The 13,065-nt window shown below is 35.9% G+C and overlaps 1 protein-coding gene across 1 annotated transcript in view; it reads left to right on the plus strand.

The window, feature by feature from the left end:
* The window catches only part of PTPRN2 (protein tyrosine phosphatase receptor type N2), a gene marked incomplete at both ends in the record, with an annotated part of 628,010 nt that overhangs the window by 218,475 nt on the left and 396,470 nt on the right, over nt 1-13,065 (plus strand). Inside the window, 2 exons of the mRNA XM_084216229.1 lie at nt 1,707-1,824; nt 6,659-6,821. Coding sequence (XP_084072355.1) covers nt 1,707-1,824; nt 6,659-6,821 — 281 coding nt within the window. The remainder of the gene's footprint in view (nt 1-1,706; nt 1,825-6,658; nt 6,822-13,065) is intronic.

Below are 13,065 nucleotides of genomic sequence, written 5' to 3' on the forward strand. Positions count from 1 at the left end.
TGAATCAGAAATAAAACCAGATTAGATAGAGACAGATATTCTTTCCCTTTCCAAGTGTCTGGAGTCATTTACTGAGGCCGTTAACATCTAATATGGCTTCAGGTGAAGTGTTTCCTCAATAAACTTAAATAACATTTTTAAGGAAAGGTGAAAGAAAGATCACAAGTGGAATGTTAGAAAGCTTTTTTTGGTCTGTTAAAGCCTTCATGCATACTTACATTGGTTCCAACTAAATCTTGCCCAACTAGGACCTTTCTTTTCTCCCCCCCTAAATCTGGTCTAAATCTAAGTCAACAGCATAGTTTTAATGCTTCCTAGCTCTGTCTAAACATATACTGAACTTAAATAAGTATCTCCTCTCTAGGATGAAAATTTGATAAATATTAAAATAATTTTTACTTCTGCATTTTTACTTCAGAATTGTCTCCTTTGGCAGAACAGAGAAATGTCCTATTTAGGCTTCTTTTGTAATTCTAGAATTTAGTAAATAGATAAATAATTCTGCTTCAGTGCAGTGGAAAAATCTGAAGAGCCCAATGGATAAAGCACCCATCCCAGGTAGTGAAGGGGCCAAGTTCTGAGTTCTGCTTAGGCTGAGGATGCTTTAACTTCATCCCAAGGGTCTGTCTTCACCAAAAAACCTCATGTTGACTCCAGATGGTGGTGAAGTGATGAAGTTTGCAATTTGTACACAGAATTGGGACTGAACCAGAAATCCTCCTTCCAAATTCTAGGAACTTCCATTCCTGCTTCTACCAACCAGATCTGACTGCCTGCATCTGGTGCTAGAGAGGATTTTTCTTTAGGTGGTTTCTTACAGGAAGATATTACCAGGATAACCATATCTGGAACTGCTATAAATATTCATTGAGAGATTTGTGGTGTTTGGCTGCACAGGGCATAACAGCAGGGAGATTCTCTTCAGTTGTGTGATATGTAGTTATTAGATATTTACAGAGAATTTCATCGGCAAATTCGATGCTCTAAAATGTTACTGTAACATGTAACAAATCAGGTAACAAAGTAAAAAACTTGTAACATATTGCAAATCAGGTAACAATTATGTTTGGCATGATATCATTATTTCAGGTGTAATTACTGAGAGATTGGAAGTGCAAATACTTAACAAGTCGCCACTGTAATTTGCCTATATATTTGCGTTCGCCTCTTGTTGAAAAGTTCTTTGTTGCAACATTTAAATATAACTTAAATTGACCTTTGTGTGTGTTGTACTAAAACTTGCAGTACTTGCTCCTTAGTGTTCAAAACCTTAATGTTTCATGGGGAAAACAGAGGGGGCAGTGTGCTGTGAATTGGAAGGACAACAGACACCAGCTAGTGGGATAATTTCCATAGGTGTCCAAAATAACCCTTTTTTATCTATTAAAACTCGTTTGCAACTAGCTAAGATTCTGCTAAGAACAAAGGCTTTCAAAATGTTCTTGCATGATTTACTGTCTTCCTTCCACTGCAAAGAAGTTTCATTAACAAAATTTCATAAACAGAATTTCATACAGAAGAGAAGATTCTGTAGTTGACTCGTGGGTTTCAACTGAGTGAGGCTTCTTTTTTTCTTTTTTTCTTTTTTTTTTTTTTTTTTTTTTTTAATATTGTTTATTTAGGACACATTTTTGCCAGACTTCCAAGCTGTTAAATAGTCATTATTTTTCACTCTGTTTCTGTTTGTTTGTTTCATTATTTATCAGGTTTTACCTGGCGAGATGATTACACCCAGCATGTTATTGGTCAGGAACTCTCAACCATTGACAAAATCCACAGCAGACGCCCTGATGTATTTGCATCTGAAGGATCTGACACAGGAAGGTAAGTCTTCTGTAGTGTTTTTGCTTGGGTTTTGGAAAGGTTTGCAAATGATAAGAAAGAGGTTGGCCCAGAAGCAGAATTTTAAAAATCCCAAAAGCCACTATCTATCTGGTAAAGGTGTCCATCAGTGTTCAGGGGACAGAATGCATTAAAACCCTGGACTTTGTTCTTCTGTTAATCATCAATTTAAGGAAATACACTTTGAATTGTTAATTAAGATGCCAGAATTCAAGACATCAGGCCTTTCATTTAATTTATGCACTGTCTAGTGTCAGTTCAGCCATCCCTACCTATGACTGGCTTAAAAAGGCAAACTTATAGTAGCTCAACTACAGGAGATATTTTATTCTGGACTAAGCATTGAATGACATCCTGAGTGACTAATTATATTTTCAAAGTCAAATTCTTCCAAAATATACCTATAATTGATTTGAAGTCCATAGATTCCTAGTGGTAGTTGCAAAATTTCTTCAGGAAGGTAATATTCCTGCAAGTTCCCATGGCAGAAAATAATGTTGGGACGTGGTCTGAAAGGTATTGAGGGGGGACTTTGCAGCAGTTGGTTGCAAGACACATCAGTAATTGTGTAGAGTGATATGGTTATAGAACCTGCAATTATCCCATCATATACTGTTACCATATAAAGAGACTCTTTTACCTGATCTGTTCTGTCCTACAGGCTTTTAAGTGCAACCCAACCGCACAAACCCCACATTGAAGTTTTAAGAACAATTAAAAATGAGAATTTTTTCTTTCTCTTACGAGATTTTAAGAAATACATTCTCAAAAGTAGTGAAATTGAGAGAAAGAGCTTTTTGTTTGAAAAACTTTCACATTGTGGGATAAATTTGAGCTTCTAGCCTTGATGGGAAAAATCTTGAATGTTGGAATTCAGATCTTTATGTACTGCAGTATGTGGTTTGCATATACTGCAGAACCATTTCTTTTCTAGATTGCTTTCTTCTGGAAATAAATTGTTGTGTAATTGATGCTTCCCAGTGTCCTCAACTGCATTTGCCTCATTTTGTTTTGATTTAATTCAGAAACTTTGACTCTGTATTTCACATTTGCTCATTCAAAAGAATTTATTAAAATCACAGCACCACTCAGAAGTGCAGTAAGGTAGAAACTTAATGTCTAAAGAAGATAGTGATCTAAAGATTACCATAAAGGTGATAACAACATGTGGTTGAATCCATAAACATGTTTTCACTGCTTAGATACACAAAATGTCAGTACTGAATGGATTACTCTCAGTAGATGGTATCAGAAATGATTTTCAATATCTTTTGGGGATTTTTTTTTCAGAGAGTACCTAAAATTTTTATTCATGAGAGAAAGACAAAATAGGCCAGATTTTCATGATATCAAGGCCCTATTCTGCAGTGTTCCAGATTTGTAGTCGTATAAAAAAATATAAGAAGGCCTAAAAAATTATTTAAGGTTTAGATTGAAAGCAAATGCTCACTTTTAGGAATTCCTGGTTTTAACAAGTTTTAGATGTTTACATTTTTAACTATAACTATGTGTTAGAAAAAAACTGCAACATTCTGTATATTGATAGTTCAAGAACATCAGAATTTCAAATGTGTTCACGTAAAGCAGTTCCTATTGTGGATAGATTTTCTGCAGTCACCAAGCTGTGCTTCTGAAAGCATTATCTTATGTGCCAACAGTTTAAAGCACTAATTGATTTTTCTGGTTGTCCATTTGCAATGTGTTTTGTAGGTCAGAGAACAGTAGGAAATCTGGTGTCTTGTAGATTCTGATCAAGTGTGTTATATGTTCAGTGTGCTCAGTGTGCTTGCTAAAATCTTATCAGATAATAATTAAATGATTTAAAAAGCAACTTAGAGTAGGTATCTAATTATCAAAGAAACATTATGTCAGGAAGACCTTTTATTAAGGGTAACGTGTGTAATAAGACAATATGAAGTCATACTAATGAGTCATTAATCCCCACAGAGCTGGTGAGAGCAAGAAAATAGACTCAGACACTTGAAAGGTAAATTGACTTAGGCTAAATTAGTGCATATAAAATCTGATGAAACAGAAGACATGGATTTCATCTCGAAAAAAATGCTGAAACTGGGAGTTTGATTTCAAGATGAAAGTTCTTTCTTTGTTGGCTAACTGGAGTGTACGTGGTATTTCCTGGGTCCTTATTAAATTTCAAAAAACCCTCTCTTGAAAGAGGGCTCAAGATAAAGGAAAAAAGTCCGTTCTGCACAGAGGGAATAAATGTCAGTTGTGTTCATTGGTGCAATTAGGCAAAACCACAAACGTTTCCAGCAAACTTCAATGTATGAAATGGGGTATAGTATTATTTCTGTAATAAAACCATCATTAAGTCAGTAATAAGATACCCTCAGCATTTAAAAGGGAGAAATTTATTCTAAAATGCATGGTTTCCATTAATTGGGAACATTCCAGAAATAGCAGAGGTGCAGTGATTTAGATATTTCAGCAAAAAAAGCTTCTAAAATGCTAGATTTTGTTGGAAATACATAATTATTTCTGTGGATAAATATTTATATGTGGTATTGTCTTTATACTCTTAAGTTCATTGTATGCAAAGTCATCTTTCAGAGCAAATTAAAACTAAAAATACTTCCAAATAAGTGCACAAAAAGAACTCATCTGATAGTCATTTTTCCTACTCACCAACTGCTTTTATATATTTTTCTTTCATCCATTTTCCAGTATGACTTTGTCATATTTAAAATAAATATTTTAATTTAGTAGCAATAATTGGTTAGTTAATACATTTTCATTCCTGAGTTAACAGGGTGATATAGTGGTGAACTACAAAAATTTTTAAATGTCTTTCAGATGTATTCATAGCATCTTATTAAAGTTGTCATCAAATGGAACATAAAGCTTTGTAGTCTTTTACATTTTAATTGTTTAAATGTTTATAGCATAAAATATTGCATCTAATATGGAGTGTAAATATGAGTGCAATTATTGCCTCCATATGAAAAATGAGAAATCTTAGATCCCAGATTTTTCTTCTACTAGCAGTGACAGTGACTATATATTGCAAATAACAGTTTAAAAGGCCAGCCTAAATCCTGTCCTTTCTCTGTGCATTCAGTTCCCATTAGCTCCTGTGGAAATCCTTGGGGCAGAATTCAGTCTGGTTTTTTGGTTGTTTTTTTTTTTTTTTTTTTTTTTTGTTTGTTTGCTTTTTTTTCATTTTCCCTTCCTTTTAAAATTAGTGAAGAAAGCAGAAGATAGGTGCTGGAATTAATCAGTGAATGAAAGGTGAGTGTTGGCAACTGGGATCCTTCCTATGAAGAGAGCCTGTTTGGATTAGTTCATCTCTACTGAAGCAGAAAGCACAGTGCCCAGGTTTTTCTGAAACTGCAGAATAGTTTTGGTCTGGCTTTAAGCTGAAAAGAAGGTGGATAATGTTACCTGCATGTCCACACTCCATCAGAAAGCAGAATTCAGAGCTCTGGAATAAGAAAAAAAAATGCAAACAGAATGAGAAGGAAGCAAGACTGATGGTAAATTATATCAGGTTTGCTGTAGTGCCCTGTGCAACAACCCTTCTTTTTCCTAGAGTGTGTGTCCCTGATGGGAACCTGCTGTTATACACTGGGGAGAAATGGAGGATTTTTCTGGTGTTTCAAAGTGAGCAAACCTGTGAGCACTGTTGGTTGCGGTGCCACCACAGTAAATTAGATTATTAATTACATTTATTAGTGTTAAATTAGTAGGGATGCACATTTGGTACAACTGTGAGCATGGAAGGAAGTCTTGTAATTTTTGATTAAAATAGTATAATTAAACCCCAGCTTTGGAAAATGATATAATGGTGCTCTCTCAGCCTTTGCCTCTACATTAGTGCCAAGATGTGGGCTGGTAGAATAAAATTTTATTTACAGTGGCACAGAGATGTTGAAAGTCAAATTCATTCACTGAGCTGTAAAGCTCTTCCACCTGGAATTCTTCACTGGGGAAGTGTGTGGGCATGTGAGTAGGAAATGGTGACACCAAAAGGTGATTTCCCTCAAGCAGCTTCACTCACAGGGGAAGGGAGAGGGTTGGGAGTTTTCTCTCTGCTTTCTTGCACAAGGAATGAAATAGTTACTGATGCTGACATTTAAATTATCATCACCATTTATGTGTTGTTGAGATAGATGAGGACAGCTGGTAATAATTCAGATTCATTGCACACAGCACTCTGAATCCCGTATAAACACCTCCACACTGCCATCATTTAATCTCATTTCTAGCTTTTCTTTGCAAATGTCACCAAAATCTGTATAAACTACTCAGGAAACACCACTATTCTGTGAATCCCAGTCACGTGAGAAGATCAGAAGAGATATTTGTTCCATCTCATTATTCCCTTTTCAAGCTTTTCACTGGAGTTTACTTGCTCCATTATTTCTGCATATCCAGTAGTCTTTCTTCTATTCTTTACATTGGTGCAGGGCCAAATTGGCTTTGGATCTCATCATTCAGCAAGTTTTTTAAATCTTAGAACCATCTCATATTTCTTTGGGGTGCAATCTAATCATGTCTATTTTCTTTTTACAGGCATTTTCTTTGCTTTTGAATATGGCTTTTCCTTGATGTGACATTTTATTTTATTTACTCTAGAATCATTAACTATGCTGCATGAAATAAATTGTTAATAGTGCAAGAGTTTTTGACTTTTTTTTGCTGAACCATTGAATTTTCTATACTTTTCTGGTTGCTAAGCTTTTGAGTGACTTTCCTGTTATGTGTTGAACTAGAGTGGCTTACAGTGGCTTTTTAGTTGGCCACTTTGTACATTGGACAGGCTGGTAACTTCCTTTTCCTTGCTTTTGCTGTGCAGGACTTTGGGACAGAATGAAAATAATGAAAGAAATTATGATGTGGAAAATAATGTGAACTTGGCCAAGTCTCTTCAGCAATACCTTAAATATCTCAGAATTCTCTCCCAATCGGCATCTAAAAATTTGTATCCAAGGAAGACAAGTGACAAAGCTTCTGTCAAGGTAGTATTTTTAATGTGGTTCTTGCATTTTGGATTTTGGATTCCTTTTTCTTTGAGTTCTCATTTTTGAAGTTTCCCCTCAGTCTGAAGACCAGACATTGTTTTTTACTGCCTCCTCCAATTGATTATCATAAGTGCTCTAAGTTTTCTCAAAATTAATCACCTTCAGCATTGTAAATGCTTCAGCTCATCAGATCTGGAGCATTTTACCCTAATTAGGGATGGATTGCATGTGATGAAGAAGGAAGAGTGGGATAAAGCTGGAAACATTTTGACTGGCAGATCTGAAACTCTGCATCTGAACTATGCTCCAGAAACCTGGCTGAACTACAGTGTGAGTTCTTGCTGGTGTTTATGCTGCTTAGGGTGCAATTCATAAAATCTTTGAGCAGATTTTAATAATGGGTCTGTAAATTGTTCCTCAACATTTCCTACTTATTGATGATAAGGAAAGCCTACTGTGAGCAGTTAAGGTTCATATGTATGCTTTAGAAATGTACAGTTAGCTGGGAAGATAAATCACAACCATTAAATTTTGAGTATTGACTATGTCAAAAACTACAAACATGCCTATTTGGGAAATAAAGCATTTTTTCCCTTTCCTAGAGAAAATCTGTCTCACTCTAAGATGCAACTTGATAAATTTATTAAAATTATTGCACATAGGGGTTCCATACAACAGGCCTTTATGGCCCTATATCTTTTGCTCAAAAAGACTCTTTGATTTTAAAGAACTAGGCTGCTGTTACAGAAATCCTTTACAAGAAATTGTCTGTGCTATCTAAGTGCATTCAGTATAAATGCAAAATTTGCCAAAAAATATACTGAAGTTTTAGGAAAAGTATCAGGTGAAGAGACTATAGTGCAAAGCCAAACTGCTTTAGTTTAGTTCAGAGAATACCTCAGGGGCACCAAATCTGCAACAACTCCTGGCAACAGCACCAGTTGTAGCAACCATTTAGTCATGGTTGTTATTCTTGTCAGAAGCACAACCTCCCAGATTCTGGCTGGCTTATATCCACTACTTGTGATTTATCTGGGGCAAGAGGAGCTTTCAGGCAGTGGCAAGGCAGCTCTGAGGAGGGATCAGGGTGTTTTCCTTGGTGCTGTTTTTCCTCCACTCTCTCCTCCTGGGTGCTGGCAGCAGTGAGGATGCTCTGTTTTGAATCACCGGCTTTCAACAAAAACTTGCTCAAGAAGTATTTCAGTGGGTCTGGTGTTGTCATGCAAGTTCATAAATAATCCATATGGCTGAGACCTTCTGTGGGGAAGCCTGCTGTGATAACACCACCCACCAACCTTATCGAGTGTTGCCATGGAGATGGGTACTCTGAAGCCTGGGGGAGTGGGATAAAGAGGAGAAAATCTGGAAGTGAAGCACGTATAGGAGCAAACTGTACACTTCTATTTACTAAGGAGCATTTTGAAACAACAGACATTGAGTCAGATGTGTTACCTATAATTGAAAGTCAAAAAAAGAAGAAAAGGAAAATTATTTTAAAAACTAGTTATCAGCCATGAATTTTAACTGATCCTGGAGATGTTTCCCTATCCTAAGCAAATAAAATGGAACTGCTCTTCTTGACAAAGCAAGAGGGACATAGTATTTTTATCTTGATTCATTGTTTTGTTAGTGAAATAGCATTTAAACAAGAGACTAAACCAGACTTTTTGCTGCCCCAAGAAGCAGAAAAAAACTCATAAAATTTAAAAATTTGAAAAGAGAAGGTGGAAAAGTAACTGAATGAGCTACCTCTGATATGGTTGTACCGCTTGAAATTGGAGATAGCTATGCTGTGCACTTTAATTGCAAGCTTCCATAAGGATTGGTACCTTATTTTTGTATTTAATATATAGATTACAAACCCACATTAAATAATTCCAGCAAGATCTGATCTTTTAAACTTTCTTGTCCTTTTCTAATTAAAATAAGCACAAGACAGAGGTACTTTACCCTACCTAGAACTGCAGGTTTTGGGCTTTGCCCTTCTTAAAAATAATTTTCTTTCAAGTGTATATTTACCTCTGTCACTTCATTCCTGCTGTTGGGGAGCAGGAGATGTAACACTGCTTTGGTTGCTTTGATACCTTACGTGCTGTGAAGTGTAGCTGAATCTTGCAGAAATTTAGTGCTTCTTGACAGACTTCCTGCATGGATTTAGGATCCAAGCCTGACATCAGAGGTCTCTGGCCAAGTGTAAAACAAAGGAAGATAAAAGATAAAGAGGTTTTAAAATATTCCTTATACTCTGAAATTGTTATTTTGTATATTCACATGATGATATTTTAAAAACTTTCAGTCTTCAATTGCCCTACTATCTTCCACTTGTATTATCAGAATAAAACAGAGCTTCAAAATTACTGAATAGACACCACACACACAGTTATGCAGAAAGTTGTAAAATAAAACATCACACAACTTAAAGCAGGTAACTCTTTTCCTATTTCCCTTGCTCAAACAGCTGTCAGCTTGAGGCTTGACACAGCAGTGACAGAAATAACACCAGTAAACTTAAAACATGTGATTGACCAAAATTCCTATGGTGTCTACCATTTACTGCAAGAGCTGCTGTGGGTGATTTTTGAAGCACTTGAAGTTCATCACTAACTTAGAATTATTTCTCAGTATACAGGCAGTATCTACAGCCAGCTGATAGTGACTCTGCCAGGAAATAAATAGTAGCAAATCAGAAGTTTGGTGTGTCTGTGTCCTGAGGGTTACAGTTGTAAAGAACATTTCACTTTAGTTCAGCTGAAAAGAGTTGTTCAGGAAATGGGCACTTGGTGGCATTTGTTACTTAAGCATTAGCTAGTGGGATTTTGTGTTTGGTTTTCTTGGTCTTCTCCACATACTTTATGAAAGAGCTTTATGAAAGTTTTACCAATCACAAAATGCTGAGTTATCAGTCTTTGTGATTCCTTTCTACCAAACCTGGATGCAGTATGGAAAATAACAAATAGCCATGCACATGTTTTAATGAGAATTGGTTTATCTTAGCTACAGAGTCAAGAAATGCAGAGGCTTCAAATCATGTGTGAATTGGCCTGCCCTTCTCCACTGAAGCTGGAGCAAACCCCTCTCATATAAAAGCACCCAAAACCCTGAAAAACCCACTGCACTGTTGGCATTCCTACAGAAACTGAGGCTCAGGGTTTTGTTGGATTTGGAAGATAGCACATGGCTGGTATTGCTAAAGCTCAGAGGTTGTAAAGGAGAACTTTGCTGCTCTGGTGTGTGTGCCTGTATTTGAATAGCTATGGGAGATTTTAATTGTGCTGCTTTCATCTGACCAAGAAAATTTTTTACCCATCACAGAAAGAGAATTTATTTGAAACCTGACCCAAATGTACTTCCTGCTGGACAGGCTGTAAGAATTAGGAAGTTGCCATCACACTTGTGCTGTGGCTGTATTTCTTGTTGCAGAAATCTCATGAAGATTTCATGAATCTTCAGGCTTGAAGATTCATGGAATTGCTTTTTCTCCTTCCTCCTGACTTGGCCTCTGAGGGCTTCAGATGGGGTTGGTGCTACCTGCTGCTAAGGTCTTTGTCAGGCCAATGTGACATTCAGGTCCTTGTGGGTAGGATGGGGGAGAAAGAAATTTATGACAGATATATTGGGGAATTTAATGAGTTTTCTGTTGCTACTGTTTCTTTGTGTTGTAGTTCTATTCATTTTCGTGGTAGACTTCTTGTGCAGACACTGTGGTTACAGAAATCTCCACATCTTAGGTATTTTTATACATTTTAAAGCAAAGATTTCTGGGAAAAAACCCTCAGAATCTTTGCATCAAAGAAGGGGCTAATAAAGACCTTTTTAGAATCATGAGGGGGAAAAGAAACAGGTTAAGTGATGGGTTAGTGCCAGAGAGTTGTGGTTCAGCAGTGCTGAAAGGGGAGAAGCTGCAAGTAAAAAAAACATATACATTGTATAAAATAAAAATTCATATATTTGCTGGCCTAAAAAATCAATTGTTTGAATCTTTGTAATTGATAACCAAAAGAACTAAGATGTTTGATAATTATTTAAAAGAATTATTATTAATTTTAGAAAATCGGAGTACGAGTGCTCGAAGATGTACTTTGAGTGTATATAATGCTGCAAATAATGATTACTGTGATTAACTAGTAAGAAATTACTTAGTCATTACACATTTTAACCTTAAAATTTAATTCAAAAAAGCAGCACCTTTATTTATCTAACACTGATTTAAATACAGGACTGAATGAACTTCCTCAGAATTTTGCCAAAAAGTAAAAAACTTCCTGAGGCGTATACATTTAAACTCTATTTGTATAAAGGTATATTTCAGATATAAGAGATTATGGTTAAAAATGTAATTCAGCTGTGCTTGAACCCTTTCATAAAACTATTTCCAGAATAATTGATAAAGGAATGTCTCCTTGGAGCTACAGAATTGCCTCTCTATTGGCATACTTATGTAATGATATCTGAACATTTCCCAAGCATTGGTGTATTCATTTACCTGCAGCCATTACAAAGTAGGGAGAGCTAATGCCCCTGCTTCACAGACAGATTTACTGAGGTCATGAAATAATTTTTTGGTAAAGCAGAAATTAAAAGCTAAGCCTCAAATCCCAAAAAAGTGGTTTATCTTTTTATTTCTCCTCTTTGTGGTTTTGTGTCTCTTCATGGCAAAATAGAAACATTAAATCCTCCTAAAAAAGCCAAAACACTCATACACAAAAATCCAAACTAACCAACGAGAAACCTCACAAAATCCAAAACCAAAGCAAAACAACCCCAAAACCCAACAAACAAACCCCCATAAGCACTGGAGCAGAAATCATTTGACCATATAAAGATGTTTGTATTGGTGCACATCAGCCTAAACTCATTCCATGATCAATGGAGGGAAAAAGAGAGTTTTCAAGTTGTGATTCATCTGTTTTAATTTAAGTATATAAAATGAGATGCTGTAATTTCCATCCTCTTGGCCATTCTGCAGGAATCTGGTGTTGGTTGCAATTTTTTTCTGGAAGGACACATTTAAAGCTCAAATAGAATCATGGCTACAAAGCCTAGTAAAATTGCAATTGTATTGTATGTGGCATAAATACACAGTCTGGTGATCTAATGTGACTTGTGATTTATTTTTTGAACAAATTTAGCAAGGGAGCATTCTAGTGCTAGTATCATGCTCAAGTCTTAGATCCAACACATACTTTTACCTACAACCCATCAGTTTATGCAGAATATGATGACAGAGTTTCAACATCTAACGTAGAAAGCACCATTTCCCTTATCACACAGGTATCTGGAAAGGATTAATTATTTTTTCAATTATTAGAAGATGCTGGTGCCGTAGAAATGTTATTATAAATGATCTGTGTCAAGTCTGGAGTCTTATTTAAAAGGGCAGTTAATTAATTTCTAGTGATTTCCAGATGAAACATAGATTGATATTTTAAAAATCTCAAATACTGACTGGATAATAAGATTTAGTTCTTTTTCAGACCCTTCCCTTCAAAATCAACCCTTTTTTTTCCAAATACCATGTGTTTGGAGTTCACTTCTGTAATTTTTCCTGCAAGTTTCCTGTTTGTCTTGAAACTATTTACTCCCCATACTTCAGTTCATTGCAATTAGTAAATAGAAGATGATGGAGCTGATATAAATTTTAAAGTGCATTCTATTTTTATTTTTCCATTAAAATTATCAAATTGGAGGATAGAGCTCACAGAAATTTAAACTTACTTTATCTACCTCGGAACAATAATTGCTTTATTTTTAGTGTGGGGAAAGACTTCACCTGACCTCAAGCAGTTGTCTAGCAAATGGAAAGTTGCTTTCAATGGGGTTGTAAAGCAATGTTGTGGACATCAATCCTGTGGATCTCTATTCACTTGCATTTCTTAAGATAAAAGTATTTTCTTGATTCACGTGTTGGAGTTATAAATATATTGAATTGGTGTCAATGTGCTCAACTTTGGCAGATGAAGATCATCATGTTTCTATGAAAATCATCTTTAGATAATGAGATGGTTCAATATACCAGCATATGCCTACAGAAAATGTGTTTAAACATCATTCACTGAAACCTTGAGTAACAGACTTGTTGGCATATGAGCAAAATGTTCTCAGGCAAGGGGAGCTGATACACCCTGGTAGATCTGTCAGCACTGATCACCAGGCTGCACAATTTCTACCATCACTGTGGCTTGGCTGTCACTCTTTGGTTCCTGCTGGTGGTGTCAGGGAGCTCCTGAATGCAGTGGCCTGG

This window comes from Fringilla coelebs (assembly GCF_963513975.1).
Source record: "Fringilla coelebs genome assembly, chromosome: 1".
Classification (NCBI taxonomy): domain Eukaryota; kingdom Metazoa; phylum Chordata; class Aves; order Passeriformes; family Fringillidae; genus Fringilla; species Fringilla coelebs.